The sequence below is a fragment of the Poeciliopsis prolifica genome, unplaced genomic scaffold, assembly GCF_027474105.1.
Source record: "Poeciliopsis prolifica strain line A6 unplaced genomic scaffold, Auburn_PproV2 SCAFFOLD019, whole genome shotgun sequence".
Classification (NCBI taxonomy): Eukaryota; Metazoa; Chordata; class Actinopteri; order Cyprinodontiformes; family Poeciliidae; genus Poeciliopsis; species Poeciliopsis prolifica.
Window position 1 is genome coordinate 5,271,858 of NW_026562394.1, and position 27,490 is coordinate 5,299,347.

The 27,490-nt window shown below is 39.6% G+C and overlaps 1 protein-coding gene across 5 annotated transcripts; it reads right to left on the reverse strand.

The window, feature by feature from the left end:
- Positions 1–169: 169 nt before the first annotated feature.
- Positions 170–25,796, reverse strand: ksr1a (kinase suppressor of ras 1a). 5 transcript variants are annotated; one of them, XM_055043773.1, is made up of 21 exons: positions 25,183–25,796; positions 14,762–14,902; positions 11,914–12,061; positions 11,328–11,817; positions 9,849–10,030; positions 9,634–9,703; positions 9,424–9,507; positions 8,256–8,317; positions 8,067–8,176; positions 6,872–7,040; positions 6,562–6,603; positions 6,248–6,296; positions 6,096–6,156; positions 5,734–6,012; positions 5,459–5,655; positions 5,284–5,380; positions 4,457–4,590; positions 4,128–4,259; positions 3,902–4,037; positions 3,686–3,819; positions 170–1,810 (listed from the first exon to the last, which is right to left on the reverse strand). In XM_055043773.1, the coding sequence occupies exons 1-21, from the start codon at positions 25,393–25,395 to the stop codon at positions 1,804–1,806; spliced, it is 2,937 nt and encodes a 978-aa protein (XP_054899748.1). In that variant the 5' UTR covers positions 25,396–25,796; the 3' UTR covers positions 170–1,803. The 5 variants fall into 5 exon arrangements, with proteins under 5 accessions (XP_054899748.1, XP_054899747.1, XP_054899751.1 ...); XM_055043772.1 differs by having other exon boundaries at positions 6,096–6,159; positions 25,183–25,795; XM_055043776.1 differs by lacking the exon at positions 25,183–25,796 and adding an exon at positions 22,736–22,831 and having other exon boundaries at positions 6,096–6,159.
- Between the last annotated feature and the right edge of the window lie 1,694 nt (positions 25,797–27,490).

Consider the following 27,490-nt stretch of genomic DNA (forward strand, 5'->3'; position numbering starts at 1 on the left):
CTTCCTTATGCGCTGTAGCAATTTTCTAATAATATGTTCTGAGAAATTTTTACTTTTAGCCTGTTATTTAGGTAATTATGTCCTTGGTTTGTGTGTTTGAAGAACAAACACACAAACTCCATTTAGGTGTCTGATAAATATCAGTGTTGTTATTGAAAACAAAACAATGTTAACTTATTACATGACAAGCCCATTTTATTGTCTTCCATGGATGGAAACAGAAACCGTGTACAGAATGGTCACATGCAATACAAAAATATGGATCTTTACAATAACATAAAAAACATGAATTGGCCCATCCTTAAAAAAAAACATGTACAGTCTTTTTACAGTGTTTTATACATGAAAAAATATAAATATATATTTACACATCTGTAATAGCCAGAGCAGTACCTAATCAAAAAAAAAAAAACATTGAAGTATCTTACATATAAAAGTTTTGTTATTTTTAATTTAATTATTTAAATTTTTTTTTTTATTTTTTATTTTTTACAAATTTTAGAAGAACTGTGTTAATTTGCTTTATATTAATTTATGTACATTACATACTACTGGATTTGGAACACAGGTACTGCAAACTTTCACAACAAAACCCTCCAAGAAACAAACATATTCCGACACTGAACGCTCACCCAGTTGCATGTGCACCAACAAGATAAAACAAAAAACAAAAAAACACAAATACCAACAACCCAACTGAAGCCAGGAACCACAAAACGATGTACACAAGCGCACCGAGGAGGTAATGTTTATGGGAGGATTTGGACACATTCGCATCAGATTTCTGACTGGTGAACTTTAACCAAATAGATAGTACGTTTTATGCCTGTGTAGTTTTGACCTGCTTCCATTTTACTGTGTAAAGCACACACAGAAACACACACACACACCTCTCACTGACCTGTTTTTGTTTTCAAATGCGTCCCATAAACAGAGATTTAGCAGATTGTACTTTAAAAAGAAAAAAAAAAGAAGACGACACAAGTGAGCACATCACACTGGTCAGTCCTTGAGACTCGTCTGAAAAGAAACTGTAAAAGCACAGCAAAAATCACCATGCAAAAGAAAACTAATTAAAATATAATCCAAAAAGAAGCAGTTTTTTTTTTCTCCTTTTTGACAAAAGTGCATATTGTCTGGGCATGGGGTTAGTGAACAACATGCCGTCACACGAGCCATAAAGAAAAGCGAGGGAGTAGAGGCGGAAGGCAGCTGGTTTGAGAGCATCACTCATGCAGCCTGTCCGACATGTCGAGCCCTCGGGGTGGGGAAAAAAAAAACAGAGATAAATGAAGTTGTCCGTTCAGTGATTGAGTCCGTTTTATGTCCAGCAGCGCCTTTTGCTTCGTGCGTTTTCAGGGAGGAGGAGGGGGGTAAAAGTGCCATTGTTAGAATCCCAGTGAGAACAGCCACATCATAGCAGCACAGAGAAGGTGAGCAGCCATCAGCAAGCAGTCAGTCAGTCTCAGACGCCACAAGCCAGTTACTCACAAGCCCAGCAGATGTTTTAGAATCAAGCAAAAAAAAAAAAAGAAGAAGAAGGCAAAGAGATTTTAAAAATGTGTCAAAAGGGAAAAGCAAAAAGGAGCTCTATATCTTTGAAATTTCAGTCCCTCGATCCGCTGTTCCAAACAAGAGATACGCCAACGGTTAGACACGGAAGATGGGACTGGGGATTAGTGGAAGTGGTGCCCGATTGAGGCAGAGGCAATGCTTTGATCAACCCTGTAACAGTTAGGGATCCAGGAGCATGCAAGGCAGAACCAGGCTTTGTTTTGCATTGCTTATGTTTCAGAGTGGCTGCTACAACCTGGATTAGACAAGAGAAAAAAAGACAAAAAAAAAAAAAGAACAGGAGAGAGAAAAAGGGCAAAGGAAATGTTAGATGGTTAGTTAAAGAATCAGGCTGAACAGGAGCATTTTGATTAGTCAGAGAAGATCCAGCACATTAAACAGGTGGGGAAGTTCATTAAGACAGCAGGACTTTGTACTTTTCAGTTTTAAGATACTTTTCAACTTATAAAAATTCTAATCTAAAGAGTGAAACCTGTCATTTAAACCTAGATAGGTCTACTGTGAAGCTCTGGGGTGCTTGAAGCAAAAGCAAAAAGTGTGAAAAAGCAAATTAAAGACAAAAAGCAAAAAAAATTAAAAAAAAAAGTAAGATATGAACACACATTGCATGTACAATTAGAGTGAACTGAATTCTCTGAATGTTAATGAAAAGTTTTACTGCTCAACTTAATCCAATCAAAAATGATTGAAAGATGATGCAATCCTGCTAGAGTGCCTATAATTTAGATTTATTTATTTATTTTTTTGCATTTTAAGTAAACATCTCATTATATGTTTCAGCAATTGGCGGCACCAATTCCTGATCTAGATAGTTAGCTTTGTGTTAGAGATGTTTTGTACATTCAGTCACTGAATGTATAAAACAGGTTGTGCTGAAAACAACACTCTTCTGTGTGGAGGTTGATACTAGGTGAGGAAGTATTTAAGCATTTGTGAGGTTTAAGAAGGAGCACAAAAGTTGTAAGAAGCCATTTAAAAGGTGGAAACAATTCACTGTCTACACCCTTTAAACATCAATTATATAAAGCTAAGTTTTGATTATTTATGCAGTTTTCTAGTGAATGTGATGGAATTTTATGCTATTTGTTTGAAATCTGACGTAAGTGAAGGTTTTACTTTTAGGGTATGCACACAGATGCTTTTACTCAGTAATCCTAACACCTAATGTAAGATGAAGACATTTTGAGATGTTGAGCTGTTCCGTCTCGGTTTAAAATAACATTGAAAACCCTTTTTATAGCGCCTCATGTTACCTCTCCTCTCAATATAGCTAAGACAAATATTTTGAAAACTACTACTTTTTTTTGTTATTTGTAATAGTAAAATCACAGTTAAATTACTTTCGACACTCCGCATAGAAGCATGATGCTGTATTTGTGGAAAATGTGGAATATGTCTTGCAAAAACAAAAAAAAAGCCTATACCGTTAAACCCTTTACATAATTTCTGCAGCATTTATTTTTGTTTTAAGACAGGTTTCTTTAAATAAATGATTGAAATGTACTCTTTAAAATACACAATAGCTGTTAATTATTCACATTTAACAACAGTGTCACAGCTTCAATGAATACTCCATATTAAAATATGGAGCATTACATCCTCCATATAATATGGCTGTTGGAGGTCAGAATCAGTTCCTGACAGCATGTCTTTGCATTTGGAAATACCCTAACCGTTATAGACAGTGGCTGTTTCACCTCAGCAACTGTAAAATATAGGCACCTCAAACTGCTTCTAGAAACATCTTTGCTTGAAGATTGCCTGAAGAATAAATTAGGCCAAAAAAATTATGTATATACACATCTATGAAACACAAAGTTCACAGCTTATCAAAAAAACAAAAGCAAAGAATCTGATGAACTATTTTAAAACAAACATGCTAAGAAATGGGCTTTTTTTGTTGGTGTTTTATACCCCAGCTCCAAGTCTGACCAGAGCTCGGCTCCAGTTATGTGTTGATTGTACAGTGTGGCGACAGAAATCACGACTGCTCAGGTCACTGTACCACAGGGAAACCATAAAAACAGCAAAAAAACCCAAAAATGCAGAATCTCTGCACGTGTTTTCATGTCCAGTGTCTTCACCTCCGCTCCTGCTGCAGGATACCTACTCTGCAGACTTCCAGAAGTGTCCTGGGTGCGACAGCCTGCGGTTGAGTTTGGGCAGCTTCTCCAGCATGTCAGCCAGCTGAGTGAAGGTCGGCCTATCTCTCGGGTCAAATGCCCAGCAAGCAGAGAGGATCTCCTAACAAAACCAAAATACATTGCTTTTACAGGTTTCTTGACTATATTCAGTCAAACGGTCTAAACACAATTTGCGAACTCACTGTGACCTCCTTGCCCAGGCTGATCTCCCCCAAAACCTTCTTTATGCCCTCGCCACTCCCCACCTGCCAGATGGTGGCTTCAACAGGCTGGTTAGTGATCGGCCAGTCTCTGGCTTGAAGCTCATACCAAATTGTTCTTAAAAAGAGGAAGTCAGTGATGTAATTAATATCAATCAGAACTCCCAGAACCAGGCTGTAGGACTCCAGAGCTTCAAACACAACTTACCCAAAGGCGTACACGTCCGCTGCGGTTGAAAAGGGAAGGCGATCCTCATTGTTGCCTGGACACATTTTACGCACAATCTCTGGCGCGAGGTAACAAATCCAACCATGCGGAAGTCTGAGTTTATTCTCACGCCTGAGAAGGAAAAGAAAATCTTTACAAGAATGCCATTTCTTATAGAAATGACGATCTGACAAGCACAAGAGATGGGTGCAGGACTGCCACTGCAGGCCTCAGCAAGTTTTCCAGATCACTGCAGCTCCCTTGGCAACAACAGAGCAGTGTAAACACAACTTCAGCTGAGCTTGAGGTTTTAAGGTGGCGTTCCTCACCTCCCCTCCTGAACGACTCCAGAAATCCCAAACAAGCCAAAATCTGTGATCACCACTTTGTTGGTGTCGTGGAAAACATTCTTGGACTTCAGGTCTTTGTGAACAATGCCTTTGGCGTGAAGATAGCCCATTCCCTATGTTGAATTGTGAGAGACAAGATTATGTAAAAACCTTCAAGTCATTAAAACACGGTAAAGAGTTGGAGCAACAACAACAAAACAGAAAACATAATTGGAAAAACATTTATATTGTTTTGCATGACAAATTAATTGAATTTATATTGTGCTTTTCTAGACATACTAACCACTCAGGTGCTTTTATGTTCACCCAGCTGCACTAAGTAACATGCAGTAATGCAGTACCTGCCCTCCCCCCTTCATATTCAGTTGCTGCACACTGCCAGCAACTGAATGTGCAATCCGAAAGACGGTTTCAAAAATTGTCCCCTCATTCACCAGACAGATATATCCAGCTATTGGATATATCTATATATATATAAATATGAGCTATTGGCAGATATATAAATATATATATGCCTTTAATATATATTGGAAACTAAAGAGCAATACTCTTTTTTTGATAGGGTGCAGATCATTTAGAACTGGTATTATTGAGCTACAAGCAGCTGTTGAGTTGTTAACTGTGGGTTGTCTGTGAAAAAAAGGCTGTTATTCCATGTAATGAAAACATGAAAACTAATTAGGATAATTAGGATTTATTTTGTTACATTATTTTTGTATCAGGAGAAATAATTGACTTAGAGCACTAAGGAAAAATAAAAGGGTTTTGGCAGGAAGTGACACTGAACATAAAACAAAATAAAATACCTTTACTATCTCCTGAGCGATTTGCCTCGTTTTATTGATATCCAAATTATTTTTGGTGTCCCGAACAACTGAGTACAGCGTCCTTCCTTTACAGAAACTATAGGAGAAAAAGAAGGAGATTACGCAACAAAAACAACGTCCCGACTTGAGGTGCGTTTGATTTATCTGGTCTTACCTGGTGATGATGGCTAAGTGGGGAGGAGCCATGCAAGCCCCCATGAAGAGGACTACATTCTCGTGTCTGGTCTGTCTGTAGTTCATTACCTCCTTCTTAAAGAGTTTCAGATGATCCTGATTGTTTCCATCAATCTCAAGAAGTCTGATAGCGACCTCGCCGTGCCATCGACCCTTGTGCACTCGACCCCAGCGACCCTGATCGACAGAAACGCAAAAACTCAAGACATTTACCTTCTCGCACTCTCGTCGGTGACAGTTTTTGGGAATCCTCACCTTTCCGATGAGCTCGCCGAGATCCAGCTGCTCAAAGGGAATGTCCCACTCCTGCAGGTACACACTCGTCTGGCTGGGCTTGCGGGATATGGGGCCCTTCCATTGGTTTCCACGAGAGCATGGCAGATCATCCAGCTCGTCGCACTCACCGTCTGAGCCGATGTTCCCCATCATTTCCTCCCTGTCCTCCTCGTATTCCCCTCCGTGGTCGCCTCTGTCGTCCTCTTCATTCTCCTCCTCCTCTTCGGGATCTTCATCCTCAATGTTCTCATCCCCCTCCTGAAATCAGGCAGCAAGAGATTGGTTTGTGCACAAAAAAGATATATATATAAAAATAATCTAAAAGCAAGTTGTGACATTACCTCTTCATCTTCATCCTCAACCAGGTCATTGTGTGTGTCATCTGCTGACTGTTCTACCTCACTGCTGCAAAAAAATAAACATTGCCATCAGAGGTACAACTTACGAATAAATATTTAAACATTTGAATTAAATCTAGTAAAGTGCAACTTACACTGTGTCTTGGAGGACATCAGAGTACACATTTGTAGGACTGCAAACATCTACAGAAAATAATAACATCCTTTAAACAATTCACTAGTTATCCCACCACGCAGATCATGCAATTCTTTAACATCTCCAGCAGATGGTGTCAAAGTGCAGCTAAGAGCCAGTAAGCACACAGAGAAAGAAGGAGGCTACACTTACAGCCAACAACTCTACAGAAGTCATGCGGGAGGAAGACAAAGCTGCGAGAATCTAATGGTTATGGAGTGGTATGATGGCGTAATAAGTACTTGGTGTGTCGCTAAGGGACAGTCAACTCACCGGGGAAGATAAACTGCTGCCTATGTTGAAAATAATACGCAGCTTTTGTGAAAAATACAGAGAGGGGAAAGACAGCATAGCAGGAGAGATTCTGGGTTAGTGAAGCTTTTGGTTAGGAGACCATCATGAAAGCACAGATCAGTGTTAAAGTCCCCGAAGGAGTGAGAAAGGGGTGCATGAGGCCAATAATATTATTATTACTACTATTCAAGAAGAAATGAATTGCTTAAATGGATTTAAAAAGGAGAAATAATCATTTTAAGCTTCTGGATTTGTACATGTTCGTCAGGAGCTTTGCGGTCAAGTTTACCTGGAAAGTTAAATCGGCTGTCTCTGTGTCCTTTGGGCGAAGGGTTAGGTGGTGGCGTGGCACTCGGAGGATTGCTCTGCTGGAAGGGAGCAGGGGAGGAAGGAGTGGATGAAGTGGTGGAGGATGGGTTGCTGCTCGAGTCCAGCTGGTTCATGACAGGAGGATGTTCCTGATGAGATGCAGATTTCAAGAAAAATAAAGTTTACTCAATCAGTATATCACTGCTTTTCACTTTAGATTACTAAACGAGCTCATAAGAGTCAGATTTCATTCCCCGAATGCATTATTACAGTAAAAATGACTAAAAAGCTGTCATTGCTCCACTTTACAGCAGTACAAATGAGCAGATGGTGGAACTGAGTGAAAAAAAAAGTTTTCTCACTTAAAGAAAGAAAATAGGTCATTTATTTAACAGGAACAACTGAGAATTACACCTCTTAGTCTAGCACTTGAGTGACACTTGCATTATTAACAAAGAAATAATAAAAAAAACTGCATAACTTGAATAAGTATTCACAGTGATTACATAAACACAATTTTTAATGTATTTTTATGTGACGGATTAAAAAAAAAGGCTGTGCATGATTGTGAAGTGGAAGGTTAGGAAAACATAGGCTTTCAAATTTTCTTTACAAATAAATGTTTAGTGTTGTGTTTTTGGAATGCCCCCCAAAATACCTCACACATCCACCTTAACCACCTTTCTGCGTCAGTTCATGTAAACCATTTTATCGTAGCTTTGTATGCTTAAGGTTGTCGTCCTCTACCACATTCTCAACTGTTTTGCAGCTTCTATCAGGTTTTCTGAGAGGGTTCATTTATATTTAGATGCATTCAGAATTGGAGTGAAGTGTTAGCGTTCCGTCACACATAAAAGTTTTGCATGGAGGAAAAACAAGTTACATTTTTGTAACATCTGAGAAAACCCCTGAGGACTCAACAGAACAGCTGCAATTATGCTGAGGCAAAATAACACACAGATGGACTTAATAGCATTTATTAATTAGGTTACTTGTAGAGACAACTGGATTGTATTTGGGGGTATCATATTAAAAGTTCTAAATCTTTTTACTTCCATTTCACATTTTTGTTTCAGTATTGGTTTCTCTCATGAACTAAATCAAACTGAGGTTAGTGGCAATAAAAAAAAAGTGAAAAGATGTGAAGTATTTTGAATATTAAAGCATTTCTTTACCTTTTTTGTTATGGCCTTTGGTAATGTACCAAACTGAGGAGCTTCCTGTGGTCGGTCCACAGGGTTGTTTATATCGGAAGGAACTGACTCGGTCCTCCTAATTTTGGCAACTGCAGAACACAATTATTTTCACACAGGCCCATATCAGAAATTTGTATTGGGGAAAATGGTAAGCATGAAGAAACGTACTTGGTAGAAAAGAGATTCTGCAGGATGGAGCCTCCTTTGTGCATTTGTTGTGGCACTTTAATCTGCAAGGACAGTAGGAAACACATGGGTAGCAATTAGCATTGAGTACCAACAGAGCTCCTCAAGTCCAGATCAAGATTAAGTCAAGCCATCACAGCCCTCTACTACGAAGCAGGATTAATAGCTTACTAAGGTAACTTCAAGTTCAACACAAGGTTTTTTTGGGGTCATGAAGCTGCAGTGCTTCTTTAAAGCATTTCTGAGCACAGAACTTGCACTGGAAGTCTAACCTGCTTCAGAGCAAGCTTGGTTAGCCTCTTAAGTCAGACTATAGATGATTCAAGCGTGTGTTATTACATGTATGTAAGTGTGCTTTGTTGGAATTAGCAACAACAGTGTAGCCTGATGAGTCACTGTTTTCTCCTCCAGTACACGTGAGTACAGGTTTCATACTCCTCAAACTGTGTCTGCACGTTTGTATGGATACATCCAACTTAAAAAACATTTTTCTTGAAATTAATGAAACATCACTGGATGATGAATAAATAAGGCATAGAACATGGACGATTTCATAAGAATGGAGAATATGTATGTACTAATAATAAAATGATACACCATATTATTCAGTTGTGCTTCAGTGCTATATGCCAACTTTATTTATGCATCTGTCAATCTGAAATTGTTTTTAAAACATTTATCTGGACTTTTACTGCAATCCTATTTTCTATACTAATACTTTTTTTCTTACAAACATGATCTGATAACCAATTTTTCTTTGTCTGCAGTGTTTGGCCTTTAAATTACGCTTCCTGGTTTAGCAGACAGTAGACAGACTAGGAAGTATGAATTAGGCCTCATTAACTCAGAGACCAGCGATGACATATCATTTAGAATAATCTTAATTATTCAGACAAACTTACCCAAATCTGAATCTCTAAAATGAACCTGCTTCACAGTACAGAGCCCAGGTTAAGTGGAATATGAGTCAAAATTAACAAAAACAAACAGTGCTGATTAACTAAACAGATAAAAAGCAAATGGCTGTTGAAGACAGAAATACTCTCTAGTATGTAATTTTTTTTAACGATTTGAACATCTATGTTTTTATACAGGATATAAAATTTTATTTCAAACTAGAGAGGCCTTTTAAACCAAGTAGCCAACTTACCGACAGTGTTTGCATTTAACACCAAACATCATGTTCTTCTGACACACTTGACATGTCTGGGATAACCAGGACTTGGTTGAAAACCTACAAATGACAAAGTCAGTTCACTTCATTCCTGCACTATCAGTGCACTGACTTACTAAGTAGGAAATACAGCTAACTTCCTTCAGGGACATAAGTTTGTGGAAAAAGGACGACGAAAAGGTGTACCTGTGCGTGACGGCTAGACCGATGTCCCTCCTGACTGCTTTTGGGGAGCTGCGGTGCATCGCTATGTTATCTAGGCAGGCAAGCAGATGGAAGACAGGAAGATTAACAACATGGTTCAGATATGCTGTGGTGGTCCTGCTATGTCTTCATCTTAAATACATGGAAATAGATTTAACAAATTTTTGTAGACATTTTAAAAAATGCGCGTGGCTCACTTTTAATTATACTGTGCTCCTCAATTAGCGTGGGTGTCCCTGGCAGAGTGTAAGGTGCGGTGTTGGGAGCTGGCGTCACTCCAGGGGTCCGTGCGGGCTTGACTGGATACCGAGAAGGCGAGTCCTCACATCCATTCCCATTCACTTGCATATTCAGCAATAGTTTGTTCTTTTTACCACACCTGAAAGGTAAAAAGATTAAAAAAGAAGAATATCAGCAGTCGTAATTTCCTGGTAACAAGTAGTGTGACACCCTTGAAGGTCTGCAGCGTCGTTTGAATTCTTTACAGCACGAGGCAGGTTATGTAAGCTGTGCAATGAGCCACGCTGGAACACCTTAATAGAACTGGCACAATGACAATAGTGGCATCCTTAACACCCACATGGAGGTCACAAGAAGAGCACCAAGCTGTGCCAGACCTGTGATCTGGCCGCACATGTAATCACACGAGAAAGACAGCTGGGAAAGAACAAACTAACATTTTGTATCTGAACACACATCTCTGCTCACTGCAGTAGTTCTCTTGTACTACTGGACATTTCACCCCCTGATAAAACATTCCATAAAGCAACAGGATATTGTAGATAATCTTGTGGCTTGTTTGTGTATCTACACTCAATCACAACACAGAGCAAGTGGGGGAAAAAACAGCGACTGAGTGTGCTGCCACCCCTGAGCGTTGGATTTAGGAAATGCTTCCTGTTTTGACATGACTCATAATCTGTGGGAATTTATTTGGGATTAGCTCCCTTCCAACAGTAAGAGAAAAAGGAGCAACAGGCAGGATGTGAAAGGATGCTGCAGAGGGAATGTGAGGGGATCAAAGCACAACTCAGCCCGAGTCCTAAAACTGACTAATTCATCATTTGAAAGAGACAATAAGCAAATATGTCACACTGGTGACAGTGTACCAAATTCTACTCTAACCAATGAGATGAAATAAGAATTATCAACAACAAACTCATCAGAAATGGCAAAATGACATGCATCATTCCTAAAATTAGAACTACGTCTACATATTATATATTAATATTTTAACTTCAGTGCTTAAAAATAAACAGCAGTATTTGTGTTGAGAGAATTATCATGTATCCATAAAGAATTCTTAAACAAAAAAAATCAAAAGATTCTATAAAATATTTAGAAAATTGATTTGAATTTAAGATGAACTAAAATGGAGATTCTAAAATATAACTGGGAGATCTGTTTAAAAAAAAAGAAAAAAAAAGACAGCGACATATACATTTATCTCACTTTTAAACAGTGAAAAAAAAACAAACATGTTTTTCAAGGCATTTTGTGGCCAATACTGATTTCTGCTTTTGTTTAAAGTTTAAACTGCTCATTCTGATTTTGATTACTTCAGTCTTTTTTTAAAGATTAAACATATTAAAGAAAATGATTGCTGACTGTAGTTAGAAGTAGTGGTTAAACCTAATAGATTTTAACGTGGACGGTGAGTTCAGAACGGCACCTACTTATTGTTGGGGGGATCCTCGATGCGATTGCCCAGCTGAGACTCGTGGCTTTTGCTGCGTGTCAAAGTGATGTTGGGGAGCAGATGCAGCACCTTGCGGGATGGAGGTGGAGGAGTGCAAGGGGGCTTCAGTTTTTGCCTCCTATTTGAGGGTGGGGTTACAGGCGGGGTGGAGGTGTGCCCGTGGAGGCGGGCTGTGCGTGGCCGAGGCATGGGGAACAGATCTGTGAAGGGACTGTCGCCATGGGCGTATGATCCCAGCCCATCTGGTGTGGGTGCTGCTGAAACAGAACCGGAACGGGGATGATGGAAGGTAGCAGAGGGGGTGGATGGCGTGGACTGGATGGTGGAGGGGCGGGCTAGAGGCGATGGACTGTGGGGGCGGAGGGGAGCTCCCAGGAAAGGTAGCTGGTCTGCTGTTAGTAGAGAGCCACTGTCCCTCCTGGTGGGCTCAGGCAGCCAGGAAACACCATCCTCTTTCATTTCACCTCCTGTAAAACAGACAACAACAAAAAACAATTAGCATAAAGCCCAAAGCTTATATACAGATTGTTCAATCAGGGGGTAACATTAGTGATAAAACATACCTGATTCAGTGGCACTCCTTAGACAGGAGAGGGCAGCACCAAGTCTGGTACATTCTTCTGAACTGGACCCCAGTCTTTTCATTGCATCTCTCACCTGAGCTCCGGTCATCTGCAGTAATGTGTCCAAGGACAACTTTGTCTCCACCGCCTACAGAAAAGGGATGAAAACAAACAGATGGTGAGCATGATGACATTATTATGCAGCAAATTATTAGATGCATAATGCATAACTGGAAAGACGGATTCATAGGACGGGGGGGGGAGACGGGACGGGACGACTACTCCTTAGCCAGAAAAAAGAAACAATATTACAAAAATAAGTTTGTAATTTCAACAGATTCTTACAGTTCCTATGTTATAAAACCCCTGCTGATTTGCACACAATTCTGTCCATTTTGCTACTTAACAATTTTTAGATTGTTAAGTAGCATTAGAAATATTCAGACATTCCAAATAAGAGGATATGAGTTGGATCCATTTTGTCTTTATCATGACACTTTTCATAAACTTGCATTATGTAGATTACCTTATGAAATAAAGAAACAAGCGGCACACATAGATAAGACTAAAGTAGACAAAGCATCATATATCACCAAATGCCTGGAAATAAGAACAAATAAAGTCAAAGTCATGAGTTCAGTATGTGGGGAATTTTCAAAATTGTAGCCAGAACTGGACTTGCACACAAGGAGATGTGCAATGCTTTACAGATACACTGGTAGTGATGCAGTGTTAAACTGTTAGTGTCCATTTGCTAGATTCAGCAACTTTGTAGTGGCCCTGAAAGTGCAAATGAGTTAAGATTTCCTCCGAGTGTCAAAATTAGGCTCAGATTGAGACAATAAAATCATATTAAGAGTCACCACAAAGATTAAAAACCAAATAAATCTGTGTGCATATGTTGGTTTATTAAAATTTACTAAAATATACATAGATTAAAATATGATCTCTAGAAAAAAAAAATAGAAAGTGAAGGTTTGAATCTTACAGAAAGTGAATGTTACAGCATTATGTACTTGCATGCATCAAAGGACACGTCCCTAACCTTTATCTGGTTTCATTGAACTCAAAACAAAGTGCATCAAAGTACATGCTCTTTGATGGTGCATATACTGACAGATAAAAGCTTCAAGTTTGATGCAATTAGTGAAAAGAAGAAAAAAAAACCCTGTAATCATCAGTTTTCAATCAGACTTGTTCAACGGAAAATTACTCATATTTTGGTGGTTCTAAGTGTTTGCAACAGAAAAACACCACCCTTAAATTATTAAAGCATGACAACAGCCTATTTTTTTTACCATTATAGCAAAAAATTACTAAAAGAAACTATAGACAACTTCAATCCAACATTGAATATGTATAGCTTCTTTTATGTGGGCAAAAATAGCAACCCAAACATCACTTTGGACCTTGTCCAGCATGTTTAGGATGTTGTTTTTTTTTTCTTTACATGGGAAGTGCGTAAACGCTTATCAGTCAGGTTAAACCCTTTGCTCTGAGAGGGCAAACACTGATCACAAAACTAGGGCAACCTCCCACACTCGTGTGTACACTGTAAGCAAAATGAAAAGCACACAGGCGGATGTGCAAAAAAAAAAAATCCCTAGCAAGGATGAGAGATGGGAGAATTAAAAGTGGCCATGAGCCTGCTCTCCTTGTAGCTCTTCAAATACATAACAAAATTATATAATGTAGCTACACAAATCCATCTTCCCACTTTAAATTTAATTACTGTTCAGAAGAAGTGGAGGGAATCATGGGCCCTTTCACACTACAGGTGTGTACAACTCAAATTGATAAGCAGCTACAGAAATGGGGAAGCATTTGTAATCTTCATTTAGAAGGCCACCCTGGGTTAATAAATGTTACTAATTCACAGAGAAACCATTTAGGAAGGCAGGCACCATGAGGCACTCAGGCCTGTCGTGGACTCACTTCCTGTAAGCTGAAGCGTGGGAGCAGAGATGCTGGATTCCATAAATAAAGTAAAAACCATCAGAGGATTTTTTGGGCTCCCCATACAGCCCTCATCGTACAAACCAGTGAACAAATCTCAGTCTGATAATGTGCAACACTTTAAGTGGGGTCAGCATCATGCCATGACAGCATTATGTGATATCAACAAGCACCTTTTATACTGTTAGAAAAGTGCAGAGCCTTGCAAATGTACTTGTGAATACCTGAACTTTACACTTTTTTTTTTTTTTAGCAATTTTAGACGTTCATGTTTAGAGTAGTTATTAAGTTAAAAAAAAAAAAAGTCATGCCTGCTTGCTCCGATCAGGAGGATAGTTGTTAATGTCTTCAGAGTGGAAATCGAGTGTCAAATAAATCAGATAGATTTCAATGCCTGCACAAACATCAAAAACTCCACTCTACCCGACTAAGAAAAAACTGGAACAAGTCCCAGAAAGCTTCCATCAAGACAAGAGGCTTAAACAAATATTAACTTTTGGGACATTCCTTATGCACTTGTAGTAGAAGCATTTGTTAGTCCAGCCACCGTGGAATCAACTTCAGAACAACAGCCTGCTGGACACTAGCTTATTGTGCAATCAAGATGAAAATATCAAACATTTAACAGGACTAACAATGGCTTTCCTTGTATTAGTCTGAAGCCATATTTTTAAAGCACGATTAAATTTAAATTGGCATTTTTGGGTTGACGTGCAGAGCAGAAAATAGGGTCCACTGTACTATCCTACAGCACTGATCAGGCATTCCTCATGCACATGAGATCGGGGTAAAGAGTACACATACTGGACACACATCGGTGTGACACACACAGAGCAAACTGCTTTCCACCAGCCAGAACAGACTGGTCATCGTAAAGAACGGCTTGGCGTACCTGGATGAGCTCTGGTCGCAGGTTGACTGTGCGCAGCCAGTCGCGTAAGCGCGGGTAGCTGTCCAGGGCCTCAGGCCTCTCCGTGTCTGGGATCTTCCTTTTACACTGCAGCTGTTTACAGATGTATTTCATCAGCTTCACCTGCAGGGAGCAACAGAGGATATGACAGAGAGGGGAGGGGCAGGTGAGAAGGGAACACTCACTTTTTCCCTTTGTTTTGAAGGGTCATCTGCCCTTTCGATAAAATTCTTGCAAAGGTGGCATAAAAGTAAGGAGTCACTGATGACGTGTGAAATGACACATGCAGATTTGACCAATATTTTCCATCGACACATGCACCACCGATTTCAATAAAGCCACATAAAGGAAGCACTCAAAGTTATAAGTTTCCATTCCCACTCATATACAACCTGACAAATTATATTAGAAAACGTTACACAGTATACAGGTTGATTGTATCTGTGGTGCTGGCAGGGAAGATAATTTGTGGCAAAGAAATTGATCCATCACATCAAAGTTCTCATGGATGGAAGAACAGCAACATGAACAGGCAATTTAATTTTAGCAACAAGATTGCGGTACAAAATAATCTTCAGTTATTATAAGACTCTGCACCATTTGTCACAATCATGCATTTACATAGTTCAGTCACTTCTTAAATAGAAATGACGATTTTCAAGAGGTTCTCTCTCTAACAAATTCCCATAATCTTTGGCCAGCTTTTCAGTCCTTTAAATAAAAAACTCCCCACAGCATGATTCTGCAACCATCATGATCATCAATGCTGTGTTACTTTTCTTCTGCATACATAAACCAAAAACATGAACTATATAACCTGCGGTGCATATGGTAAACTGTGACAGCAATTTCTAATTATTTTCTTTGAACAATGGCTTTATTCTTGCCAATTTCCTAAATATTCATTTGAAAAAAAAAAAACAGCGTCTAGAACATGATCCAATTTGGAGTTGTAACAAGAAAAAACCCAAAAGGCGTATCAATATTTTAGCAAAACCTGCTAATCTGCTAATCACCATGTTCTTCACTCAAATCTACTTTTAATCTGTGCTGAAGTTTCAGGTGTCAATAGACATAAGAACCTCGCTGTGTTCAAAAGTGTCTATAAATCATTCTGTTGGAGTCTTATTCTCATCTTTAAAAAGAAAAAGAAAAAAAAAAAAAAAACAACCTGTGGTCCTTTAATGCTTTCATGTGAAGTGCAGCGGTCCGTTCTGAGAGTATTACAATGAACACCGCGGTGTTGGTTTGCAGCAGCCTGCATTGTGCAGCTCACCATGACTGTATAGTGTATCCTTATCTCGCTGTCTATCTGAAAAGAGTCCATTACAGCAGGCAGCACCTTCAGATGAGCTGAGCAGCACCGGCTCGCTTGCATCTCGGCGCTTACCTTTTGAGCGTCGGGGGGGAAACGACAATGGTGAGCGATATGAGTCTTTCTCTGCACATTCAAACACACCGGTGACAAATCCACTTGTCAGCCAAACAGAAAACCAGCGCAGCCTCACATTGCTCGTAAAAATGTGGCCTTGGGTGGTGAAAAAAAAAAAAAAAGGCTGCGTATAAAAGCTTCTCAACCGGAGTATGAAAAAGCTACAGAGAGGAGGAAGATGGAGAGGATGTAATTGCTCTCTGTGTTGACCCTCACCCTGATCTTAAGCTCTGCACTCATTGATCAATTATCAGCTGCACATAGTACATTTTAAAGTAATTACAGAAAATACTAAAAAGCCTTACTCTCAAACAGCCTGCAAGGGCAATGCCATGAAAGCTCATTGGTCAAGACGAAAATAATTAAATACAAACTTTAACACGCAATTGTCTTTGCGATGTTAACTTCTGATGAATCTTAACCTTCATAATTCACATTCAAAAAACATTACCTGTGATCTAACTGCATATTTCAGATTGCTGTAGTGTTTCTCATATCTGTCCCGGTGTGATCAAACAGCAGGAGGCGTTTACTCAGTGTGGTTAATGAGCTTCTTCTTTACCTCCCTATACACTAGTGCAGCACTGTGACGTCAGGTTACCAAGCAACCCCTCTTCTGAGTCGTCAGCAACATTTCAGTGGGATTTTCCCATACATGCGAAACACAGCTGAAAAGAACACTTCTCTGTAAATAATGCGGCCATAGGAAACGGCGGCGGAGGTCACAGAGGTGGCTTGAATGCCGTCGCTCACTCTGCCTGATAGGGGCCAAAAAATAAGGATACATCTCCCTGTTGCTTGTGGGGATTACACAGGCAACGGTCCCCAGATCCTGCACTGATATGGGCAATGAGCGTAGCTGTGTTGGAAGCACAGTCGGGCACAACAGCAAACCAGCACATAATCACAGCCCCCCCTTTGCATTTTATTTTTGGTGCAGAGCAGAGAAAACAGCACTTGACGTCTGGCCTGGAGGTGGGGGAGGAAAGATGGCGTCAGAGCCCACCTGTCAGCCGAGCCAAACACCACCATGGAAACGGCCTAATGCTGTGCAGAAGATGAGTGACAGCCACCAGAGGAGAGCAGGGAAGGGGGCAGAGAGGGAGGAGTCCCAAATCTGAAACGGCAGACTTGGGGAGCTGATCCCACCACCTTGGTTGTTTTCTCAAGCCTCTTGCTGACACAGGCTCTTTGGTGCACCTGCCAAGGATAGCATGGCCAATCTGAGAACTGAGCAGCCATGCTCAACCCCACAAAATGATATTTACATAGAAACGTCAGCTGATTTTATCCCCACTTTAAAACACACACACACACAAAGCATGAGATCTTCAATGTATGATAACAGAGTCATGGTCATGGTATTAACAGCAAGCTCAAAACAAGAATGCTCCATCTACAACAAGAAAAAGTGACAATTATTCCTAGATTGTGATTACATAATCATAAGAATGTTATCTATCAAAATTATTTCCTAACTTTTTTCTGATACATAAACAGTTCTGCTTTTTACACACGAAAGACTTGCACATTCCCTCCAGGAACCACAGAATTTGGTTGCATACTCAATGTTGCAAAAGCAAAACCGAAATTCGTTATGACCAGAAGTTTTTCCACTTCACGACAAACTGAAATCCAGAACTCCGAGGACAGCTCAACTATCAAATAATAGACAGAGAGAACACAAGAAAAATGTTTTACTTTGAGGTTGTGATGTTTAAATGAGGGAAAAGCCAGCTAAGTAAAAGTGTGCAACAACTAGTGGGGGAAGGGCATTACTACTAGCACAGTCACAAACTGCGGTCACTCTGGGACTTTCTGAGGGATTTCACATGCAAGTATCGACTGATCACTACTCTCCCAAAATTAAGGAAATCAGAATTTCCTTAATTTGATTTTAATAACCTTAAAATCAAAATTTTAAGGTTACTATCGGAGCACCCCCGATAGTAACCTTAAAATTTTGGTATATGTATCAGTATCACCCCACGTAAAGGGCACAATATAAGAATCCATTAAAGAAAGCTCTAACTATCGTAAGACCGTTAATTAATTAGCCATATGAGGAAATCGGATTATTACAACACTTTGACATACTTAATTCTTCAAATATTTTCTTGCTTTTGATTGGAGCTGGTTAGATTTTAACCTTAAATGTTTAAAAACAAAATTATGAAGGTACTTTATGATAAACTTTTCCAAAAACATAGAAGAGGATGTTAAAAAAACAACCACAAGAGCAAATGCAGTTATGGTGAGGTCATGTCATCAGAAGGCCAAAGTCTGTTGGGGATCAATGGCTGACAGCCAAAGACAATAGCTGACTGCTCCTCTTCCCTTCTATATGCTCGTAGAACAAGCTGATATTGGATTGGGAAAGGTGGTCAGGATGCTTCAAACTGACTGTGCAGATAAATTCATGTCCAGACTTGGACAATTGCAGAATACAAATGAGGTCATTCCAAATCAACTTCATGATGACGCATCTCAGGCGTTTGCTGGACTTCCCCCACCGCCCCCCCTTGACTTTTAGACACCATTATGCAGATGATCATTTCTTTAGGCTTAGCACTTCCTTCACCCATGTGTTTATGGTGATTTTTTTTTCCAGATAAAATTATGAAGACATTAGCAGTGGCCTAAAAACTACATGTATACTTTCAACTGATTTGTAGCTAGATCAAGCAGATCCTTGCTTGCCCACAATGAGCAAATCAGGCCTCAAAATTACAGGATGCAATGCAACTCATCCTGAGTCAGGTCAGGAATAGATCATGGCATGCCCACATGGGCAAACGATTCTGCTTTTCACATGATGCATCCTATTCTTAATGGCTACACCTCCCTTACAGTAAAAGAGAAGGGAAAAAACCCTAAAGGAAATAGAGTCAGGGTTAGTGCTGATAGTCACCAGAGCCGTGTTTCCTCTACACCCTGGTGTCTACCTCTGTCTACTTCTACGGCTCTGTCAGACACAGCGACACAAGCAGCGGTTGTCATGTCACGGGAGGCGGCCCAGCCGATTGGCTTTGATTCTCCCCTCCCCTTTCCTGCCTGCTCTCTCCTATCGCAGAGCCTCTTTGCGCGTCATTTGATTTTCTTATTTAACAACCAACCCTGAAAATGCGTAGGAAGACAGATGTCTAAATATAGACACAGCCACAACAGCTCGCACAACGAGCACACAGCAAACTCTCCCCCCCAACAGCATGAGGAGACAAAACAGTGACGCGTTTGCTGTTAGCTGATCATTAAAGAAAAAACAAAAGGAGACGAAGAAGAAAAAGACAAGCTCCTGAAGGATACCTCACAACATTTATTTAGGGATATGTAAAAATACCACAGCTATTTCTGTGCATTTGATCATGTAGTTTGAAAACATGCAAGTTGCTGAGGCAGTGCTAAAGGACATGATGAAACTACAGTCAGGAGTACAAAGAGCTGCAGTTAAGAGTAACACAGAGGCAGCATGAGAGGCAGACAGAGACCGAGCTGAGTGGGATTAATATGTGAAAAGTGAAGTACCAGTTAGCACTCCATTTGAGAGGGGCCAGTATCATTATCCTCTCACAGGCAAAGACAGAAAAAACACATACGGTTCAAGAGGAACAATAAAGCTCGTCCTGATGAGAGAATAAAGCTAGTTCAAGCCGCCCTTGATTGCACTCCAGTGCAATATTGGAACGATAACCCTGAGCACCACAGAGTGAGGCAACTTCTGACCTTAGACACATCGAGCCAATTCTGTCTGAATTAGCAGCCTTGGTAGTAATTACATCTGTCCTTCTACAATCATGACTGACTGATTAACTGAGACATAAAAACAATGTCTGTATATAAATGCAACCCTTTTAACATACGCAAAGAAGAGCAGTTGCTAGAAGTCTCAAGAGTGAAGCAGAAGAGAACATCCTTGTTCTCAAGATTTGCAGCAAACATAAAATGTACATGTATGTGCACAGGAATTCATCCTAAAACTCATCGTTAGCTGTCGTGCCTCCTGGTCTACAGCAAATAAGGAATGTATTAAAACAATTCTCAGGGAAGGCTAAATCAAGAACTGAAAGTAAAGTCTGTTGTCAAGTTGCAAAACAGTTTGCCAGTAAAGACAAAGGAAGTAAGGCAGTTGATTTTCAAAGGAACTCAAGTCCCCACCCCAATCAACAGAAAAAAATAAATTGCTGCCAAACTTCTTAAATATCTTGATGATGATCCCAATTATAACTTTGTTGGAGATAGATATTTACCACTCATATAATCTTTTCTCGTTTCGTTCCTAAAGTTTAAAGTCATTACAACTAGATGCCACAGAAAGTGCCTGGTGAGCATAGTGAAACACAATGCTTTCCCCGCTGTGCATCGCCATTTACCATTTGTACAATCATTATGAAAATACATTTACTTAATGAAAACATGTCGATTTAAAAAAAGAAAAAAATTTAGTTTTTAATTGTTTTAGAAAGTTTTGCACTGAGATGAGGAGGATTTTCAGGTGTATTGAAATTAGTGTATTTCACAAAACTGCAGTGGAAACACTTCTCTCACATCACAGGATTCACATCATCAACAGCTGGATGTTACTACTGGCATAAATGACGAAGAGGACGAACGGATATAGCAGTAGGAGGATGATCGTGTGGCGCGTTTATTAATGACTTTTTGCTTGAACAAATTTATTCAAATGTGAATTTAATTGTTTTTTGTTTAATGCAAGTACCACAAGTGCAAAATTCTGTTATTTCAACTTTCGAGGAGTATCAATATTGCGCACATTTATAATGGAAAAGCAGCTTAGGACACTTTTCCTTCCTTAAAAATTGAGGAATATTTGTGACGTGGAAACCAAAGAAGTACAATCTATCAATATGGTCACACTGCAAGGCAATGCTGTTTTAGAGCTGCAATGTGTAACTTTTATTAGCTATCTATAACCTTACTTTCTTCTAGGTTACATCTAGCTTGCCACAACTAGATGGCGAGACGACATTCCAGACTACATTCACCTGTCGTGAATGCTCAGCCACCAATGATGGCGGATAAACAGTCTTCCTGGAATGGCAACTTGTTCCTCCGCCATTGGAACATTGAGAAGTGCGTATCAAGCGTACTAACAGTGCTAAGACAAAAAATAAAAAATAAAAAAAGCTTTGTGTATAAAAGTTACATGTTGCAGCTTCAAATTACAGATGACAAGCTTCAGGCTGGCTACTTTCATAGTTAGCCTGGCTAACCAGTCAGCTAATATTGGCTTGTTCTGTTATTCTACCAAAAACAGAACAGCAAAAGGAATATTTTTGCTTAACCCATGTATAAAATCTTTTATTATGGTAAATGTTTCAGATAGTATTATTAACATTACTTAAGTACAAGTAAGATATACTAATTTAATTTTGAAAAACAGGAATTAGATCATCTCATATTTTTTTTATTTTAAGATGTTATTTAAATACCCTGAAGGAGTCAGGGATTTTTACTGACAGCTATGTTAAAGGTAATTTTTTGCAAATTAACACGATTTTGGTGCAATGAGAACGGCTTCGCAGCGAGAAAAATAAGAGTACATTTCACAAATTTTAGCAAATTTTTAAAGCCCTTTTTCTGATGCTCCCTCTTTAGTTTTATGTAGTTATTAACTTATGTAAACAGTTGTTACCTTCCTGGTTATCATGCAGAAAAGATAGAGTCAAACAAGGTGATATTTTATCACCACTGTAATTCCACTATGTAAAACTGTTTACACAGTGAGATGTGGTTAAAAACTGGAGCAAAAAAATATGAAAGATAAAAAACAACATATGCTGGGAATGTACAATCTGACATATTTTGGCTTACTTGTCTGGGTGAAGATAAAACAAGAAGATGGATAAGAATAAAAATCCACAAATGGAAAGTACATACACTGCAATCCAGACTACGATTAAACATACTGCTAATCATATGCAGTACCATGTCTGCTTGCAGTTGCATTTTGTCTTTATTCTAGACTTTGCGAGAGTCACAACCTTAATCTAACAGCTTGTCTCCAAAGGAACCGCACTCTAGAGGTAATCTATGGGAAGATACTTTAAGCAAGTAGAAATTATTTAGTTGAAATCAAAGAAAACACCAATAAATTATACAATTAGCCAACCAGTGCATGTCTACACTAGGCATTTCAGGTGCAGCCGCTTTAAGTCAATGAGAACGTTGATGATCTGATGTCAAATGCAGGAGTGTGAATATTTTAAAACAAAGGCCTTTCAGTTACACTAAGCCTTCGTGAAAAAGATACAATTCTGTACTTTGCAAGATCACAAGCCAACAAAATCAAACTCAAAATAACCACATCCACTGCTTGCACAAGTTAATTTCAACGATAGTCTGTTACAACACCTCTTAAGCATACGAGGAACAACCACCCCAAAAAACACACAACCTCAGAACATTTTTAAGAGTCTTCAAGAAGCACATGAGAACGGCACTGCGTGTCCATTGTCATGCAGAACAATGCTGGTGAGGAAAATGTATCTACGAGACAAACATACCTCAGGAAGTACTCTACCAGATCACGTCCTGTTCCACTGACAAGGCACAAATGACAACGAATAAAGACGAGTGGAAGAATGTAGACTTGAACGAGCTGAGACTTCATAATTCCATTAACCAGTTCGGGCTTGCATTGCCTAGCCGAACAACTTTGCTTCAGGAAGCAAAAATGTAACCAGCCACTCAGCTTCTTCTGCTCCGCTTCTTCACAAAATCAGTGGGAGTGGATGTGGGGTAGGTTAAGAAAACAGCTAGAAACACAAGCAAGCTGAGGTTGTCAGGCTTCCCTTGTATTTAATCACTTAGCTTGTTGTTCTGTTAAAACTTGTTCCCACAGGGCGCCTTTCAAACTCACACTTAGAAGTCTGCCAAGCACTTAAGGACCAACAAATTTGTTTACTTTTATATTCTCAAAAAATACATGCTTCTATTGTTTTAGCACAGTTTTCTGTGTTAATCTGCCTCTTCTACTAAAAACAAACTGAATAGAGTAAAAATCTAATAACCATTGGATATTTGTAAGCATAATTGTTTCACGTATTAAACATTTTTTAAAAATGTGTGATTGAAATTAAATGTCCAGCTGGGGCCAAATGTACAATTTCAGTTATACAAAAATAAAACAAGCAAGTATAATTAATAGCCTCCAGCCAATCAAGACTAAACATTCGTTTTAGCCAAGGTACATAGCTTGAATACACCATGAACAAAGAAAAGCCATTTCCAGCTATCAAATTTGGCTCATGTGAAACTTTTATCTACAGTTTATATTCATACTGTATGCATCAGACTTGGGATCCTTGGGTTTTTTTCTCTCTCTCTGTGAAATCCAACTCAGGCCATTTGTAAAGCCCCAAAATCTGAGGTTCAACCGAAGATACAAGAAAGTCTGGATACATAGTTCAACACTGCACCTTGTCTATGTCTGGGAATATCATTTCAAGATGGTGCTTTGGCTAGGATCTAGCTATAAGCCTAAATCCCAAATCTGAGTAGTATGTCCAATTTTTTAAACTTAAAACTGCTGGAGCATAATCTCTTATTCTTGGCTGAACAAATCAAGACATTAGCATAATTCCCACCCATCCATAGTCTATGCAGTTGCATTAAACCTGTTTATTCAGGGTTAGTGCCCATCTCCAACAGTCTTTGGGCAAGAGATCAACTCTCTTGTGACATTTTTCTCCAAGTATACAATGAAACACAGTAGGTTAGTCTTAGATATGATAGGTAGAAGTATCCAATGAAACAATAGTAACAAAACGACAGCCCACTTTATGCGTTTTTACAATATTTAGCCAAATTAAATCTAATCAGTTAAGTACATGTTTTACAGTTAGGCTATATCAGGAGTTTGGTACCTAACTTTAGCTGAACAAATAGAGTAGAACTCTGTGCTTTTAGCATAAAAGTAATACAACAGTGTAGTTCCTGGATGGGTTATGAACAAAAGTACACTAATAGTTCAAATGAGTTTTTTTTTCCCTTTTCTTGACTATTTCCACATCATTGGGATGCAGATTGCATTCTTTTTTTGTCACGTTGCGTCTTTGTGGAACATGAATGGACTGAGGTTTCTTTTCTAAAACCTGAAAATATAGCTGGTTTTAGTTGCTATATGGTCAACTTAGTCATATAGCAAGTGTAATTATCAGGTACTTTTAAAAAATTGATAAATTCTCCTTTAAATGATTTTATTTTATTTTTTTAAAGGGTCAGGGTTAGGGTTAGGTTTGTGGAATTGCATACAGTTCATGTAGAGAGAGCTCCTGCTTGGGTTGTAAACTTTGCTGACCCCCTGGCCTGTACATCTGCCCTACAAAAGACAAAGCTATCGGATTGGGACATAAAACGTGTTGTACTCAATTCACCATATTTAGGCTGTCCTGCAAACTGAATGCCTCGGGGGGCAAAAAACCCCCAACAACAGTCAAATCTTCCCAACCAACTGAATCAGCATCTAAATGCAAATGAACTTTGGCCCTCCCTTTCCACGGTCTCTCTAAAACACACAGGACAAGTCATGAGAGGCGAGGATTGCTCTCTTGTTATGTGTTTTGACAGGCCGGTTGCACAGGCACACAAAAAACCCAGCTTGGAGCTGCATAACAGATAAAAGCTGTATCCGATTATTGAATGTGTGCCATTAGGCCAAGCTGGATGGATGCAGCTGCACGGCGCTGCGAACAAATAAAACACAGAAGATCAAGCAAATAGCCGGAGCTGCAGCCATTCGGAAACAGTCCAGGTAGAATCAAGCCAATATAATAGTGACTATCAAGTCGAGCCATGAAAGCTACAGCAGCACGGCGTGAGCGATCAGGACAAAAAAAAAGTGCTCAGCTCGCTGACACAGTGTCGCTAGTCAGTCGGACATAGCGTCGTTGCATCATGACTCCGCAGTTTAAACCAGACAGCTCGTTACGGCGGCGACACGTCTCTTTACCTCCAAAGTGCGTATTTCCTGCTGCGTGAGGTCGTTGGACGCGGCGCATTTGGTCCGTAGCCCCTGCAAGCTGGAGATGGAGATATCAATCATATTCTGGATGAGCTCGCACTGATGGAGCGCGGCCATCGCTGCGCCACCGCCGCTGTGCCTCTCCGGCTGCTGCTCATCACTCTCGACCATCTTCCCACCGCTAGCAGACACGCTATCCATTCCTCAGCATTGGGGCACGGCTGGAGAGGGAAGGGCTGGAGTCAAACCGCTGAGCTCGGAGGAAACATAAAGCGGCGGTCCGGCGACGCAGCGACCTATTGTGGAAGTTAGCTGACAGCAACTGTCCCCGGCTGCCAAGGCTGGAATATCAAAAAAATATATATGTTTCCCAAAAACTATGTTCTCGTTAGGCGGTCTTAATTCCGCAAACATTCGGCTTGTGTGTCCAGTGAACGTGGGCTTCCGACGAGAAGGCTTCACGAGCTTCCACGGACAGCTTCTGGCAGAGGCTTCACCGACTGTCAGCTGTTGGGAACATCACGGTGCGCGGTGCAATCTGGGAAATAAAGTCACACTGGTTATAAAAACTGTTCTCGGCTCTCCGCTTCCCAACCCTCTCCCACAACCTGCTCCCGAGATGAAAAGTCAACACATACACAGAGGAAAAACGTTACAGGAAATGACATGCTACTGTTTGAATCATCAAGAGAAAACATTCCAGCGGCAAAAGAATGAAAACATCTGTGACCGAAGGTGCGATAACATCAAAAAATGGCTGGGTTCTTTTTAGGTGCTTCCAGTCATTTGCATGGAAAAACGCTTGATAAATTGGCGGCTCTTGCACGGAGGACGAAATAGGCCTTGCAACTTTAATACCAACATAGACTTATAGTGTCCCACACTGTCCCTTCTGCAAAATAAATAAATAAATAAAATTGTATGGACTTTTTGAGTATTTAAGTTATGAACAGCTAAGACATAAATATTTAAGATGCAAGTTGAGTTGGACAAAAAGGGCTTTAAAAAAACAGTCACTCCTACTTTCTGTAATATGAAACTGTATTGATTATACAGGCACTTTATGCATTTCACAAATCCGTCCAGTCAAGTGTCCATGGCCACTCATCCTTGCAGGGATGAATGTGGTCATTGCAGGTCACCAGTCCATGACTTGGCAAAAAAGAAGCACAAAACAAAAACTATTCACACACACATCCTCAGTCACAGATAACTTTGTGTGACCCACCATGCAATTTTGCACAGCTAAATGGTTCCCACCGGAGATTGAAGGATTTTCAAACATGCATAAAGAAATGAAATCAACACTCCAGATGTATTTTTGGATAGGGAATAACATTATTACATGTTGTATAAGCTTAAAAAATGATTTAGTATAAACCGCCCTTTAAGGATTTTTAGAGCATGGGTGGATTTTAACTTTGATCCCTGGGCTTTGCAAACACTGGGATCTACTATGTGCTTGTACTTTTCATACTATTTATCTTTTTAAATAAGTAACTTAGTACAATGCACACAATATCAATTTTGGTGAACATTCTTCTTTTCTGCTTGAATCCTTAAAATGCTCTTCCAGCAACAGTAGATCCCACTGGTTTATTTGACCTGAAAGTAAGTTATGTCATTCAAATTCAAATATCGATATATTACCAGAAAGTATCAATGAATAATAAACAGTATTGTTTTTGTTGAGATAATCATGAAAAACAACACTGCTCTCCATGTGATAACCTTAGGCTTTAACTTATAACGTTGTAGGATGCCTGAAAGTAGCAGAAGCATCTTTCATGCATCGTTTCCATGTGTTTTCGCTTCCAAGAAGCAAAATTCTTTTTTGCAGAAAAAGGCTAAAAGAACAGGAACAAAAGAGGCAAAGACAGCAGGCTGGCAACTCCATAGTAGCACTGGATTGTGAGACTAATTACCACCTTTCATCTCAGTGCACATCACTCTATACAGAGCAAAACTGATGCAAAAACCCTCAGTCTGGGCTATGAGTTTGATGATATGATTAGTAGACTTTCAGTTATGTAGCGTGAACCAGAGTCATTCAGTTACATTTTTTATTCATTGTTACTGTGGGGATTTGCATTCTTTTTACGGTCGGTTCTTTTGGCAGGGTTATGTTTCCTCCCAGATCTATCTGATGTATAATAGAAGTCAGTTTTCTACCAAACAGCTACAGATAAAATGACTGCAACCCAGTTCATATTACAACCTGACATCCCCTGTGCTTAAAGGTTAAATAAATTGCTTTAATTTGTTAAACTTTTAAACAAATTAACCAAACAAAGGA

Bases quoted from the DNA above. Each gene is read 5' to 3' on its own strand.
- ksr1a (XM_055043772.1), bottom strand. From the start codon at position 25,395: ATGGATAGCGTGTCTGCTAGCGGTGGGAAGATGGTCGAGAGTGATGAG. The intron at 6,013-6,095 runs GTAATGTCACAA...GCCTGATTTCAG, and splicing joins TTGAGGATGAAGATGAAGAG to GAGGGGGATGAGAACATTGA. The intron at 5,381-5,458 runs GTAAGACCAGAT...TTTCTCCTATAG, and splicing joins CACTTAGCCATCATCACCAG to TTTCTGTAAAGGAAGGACGC.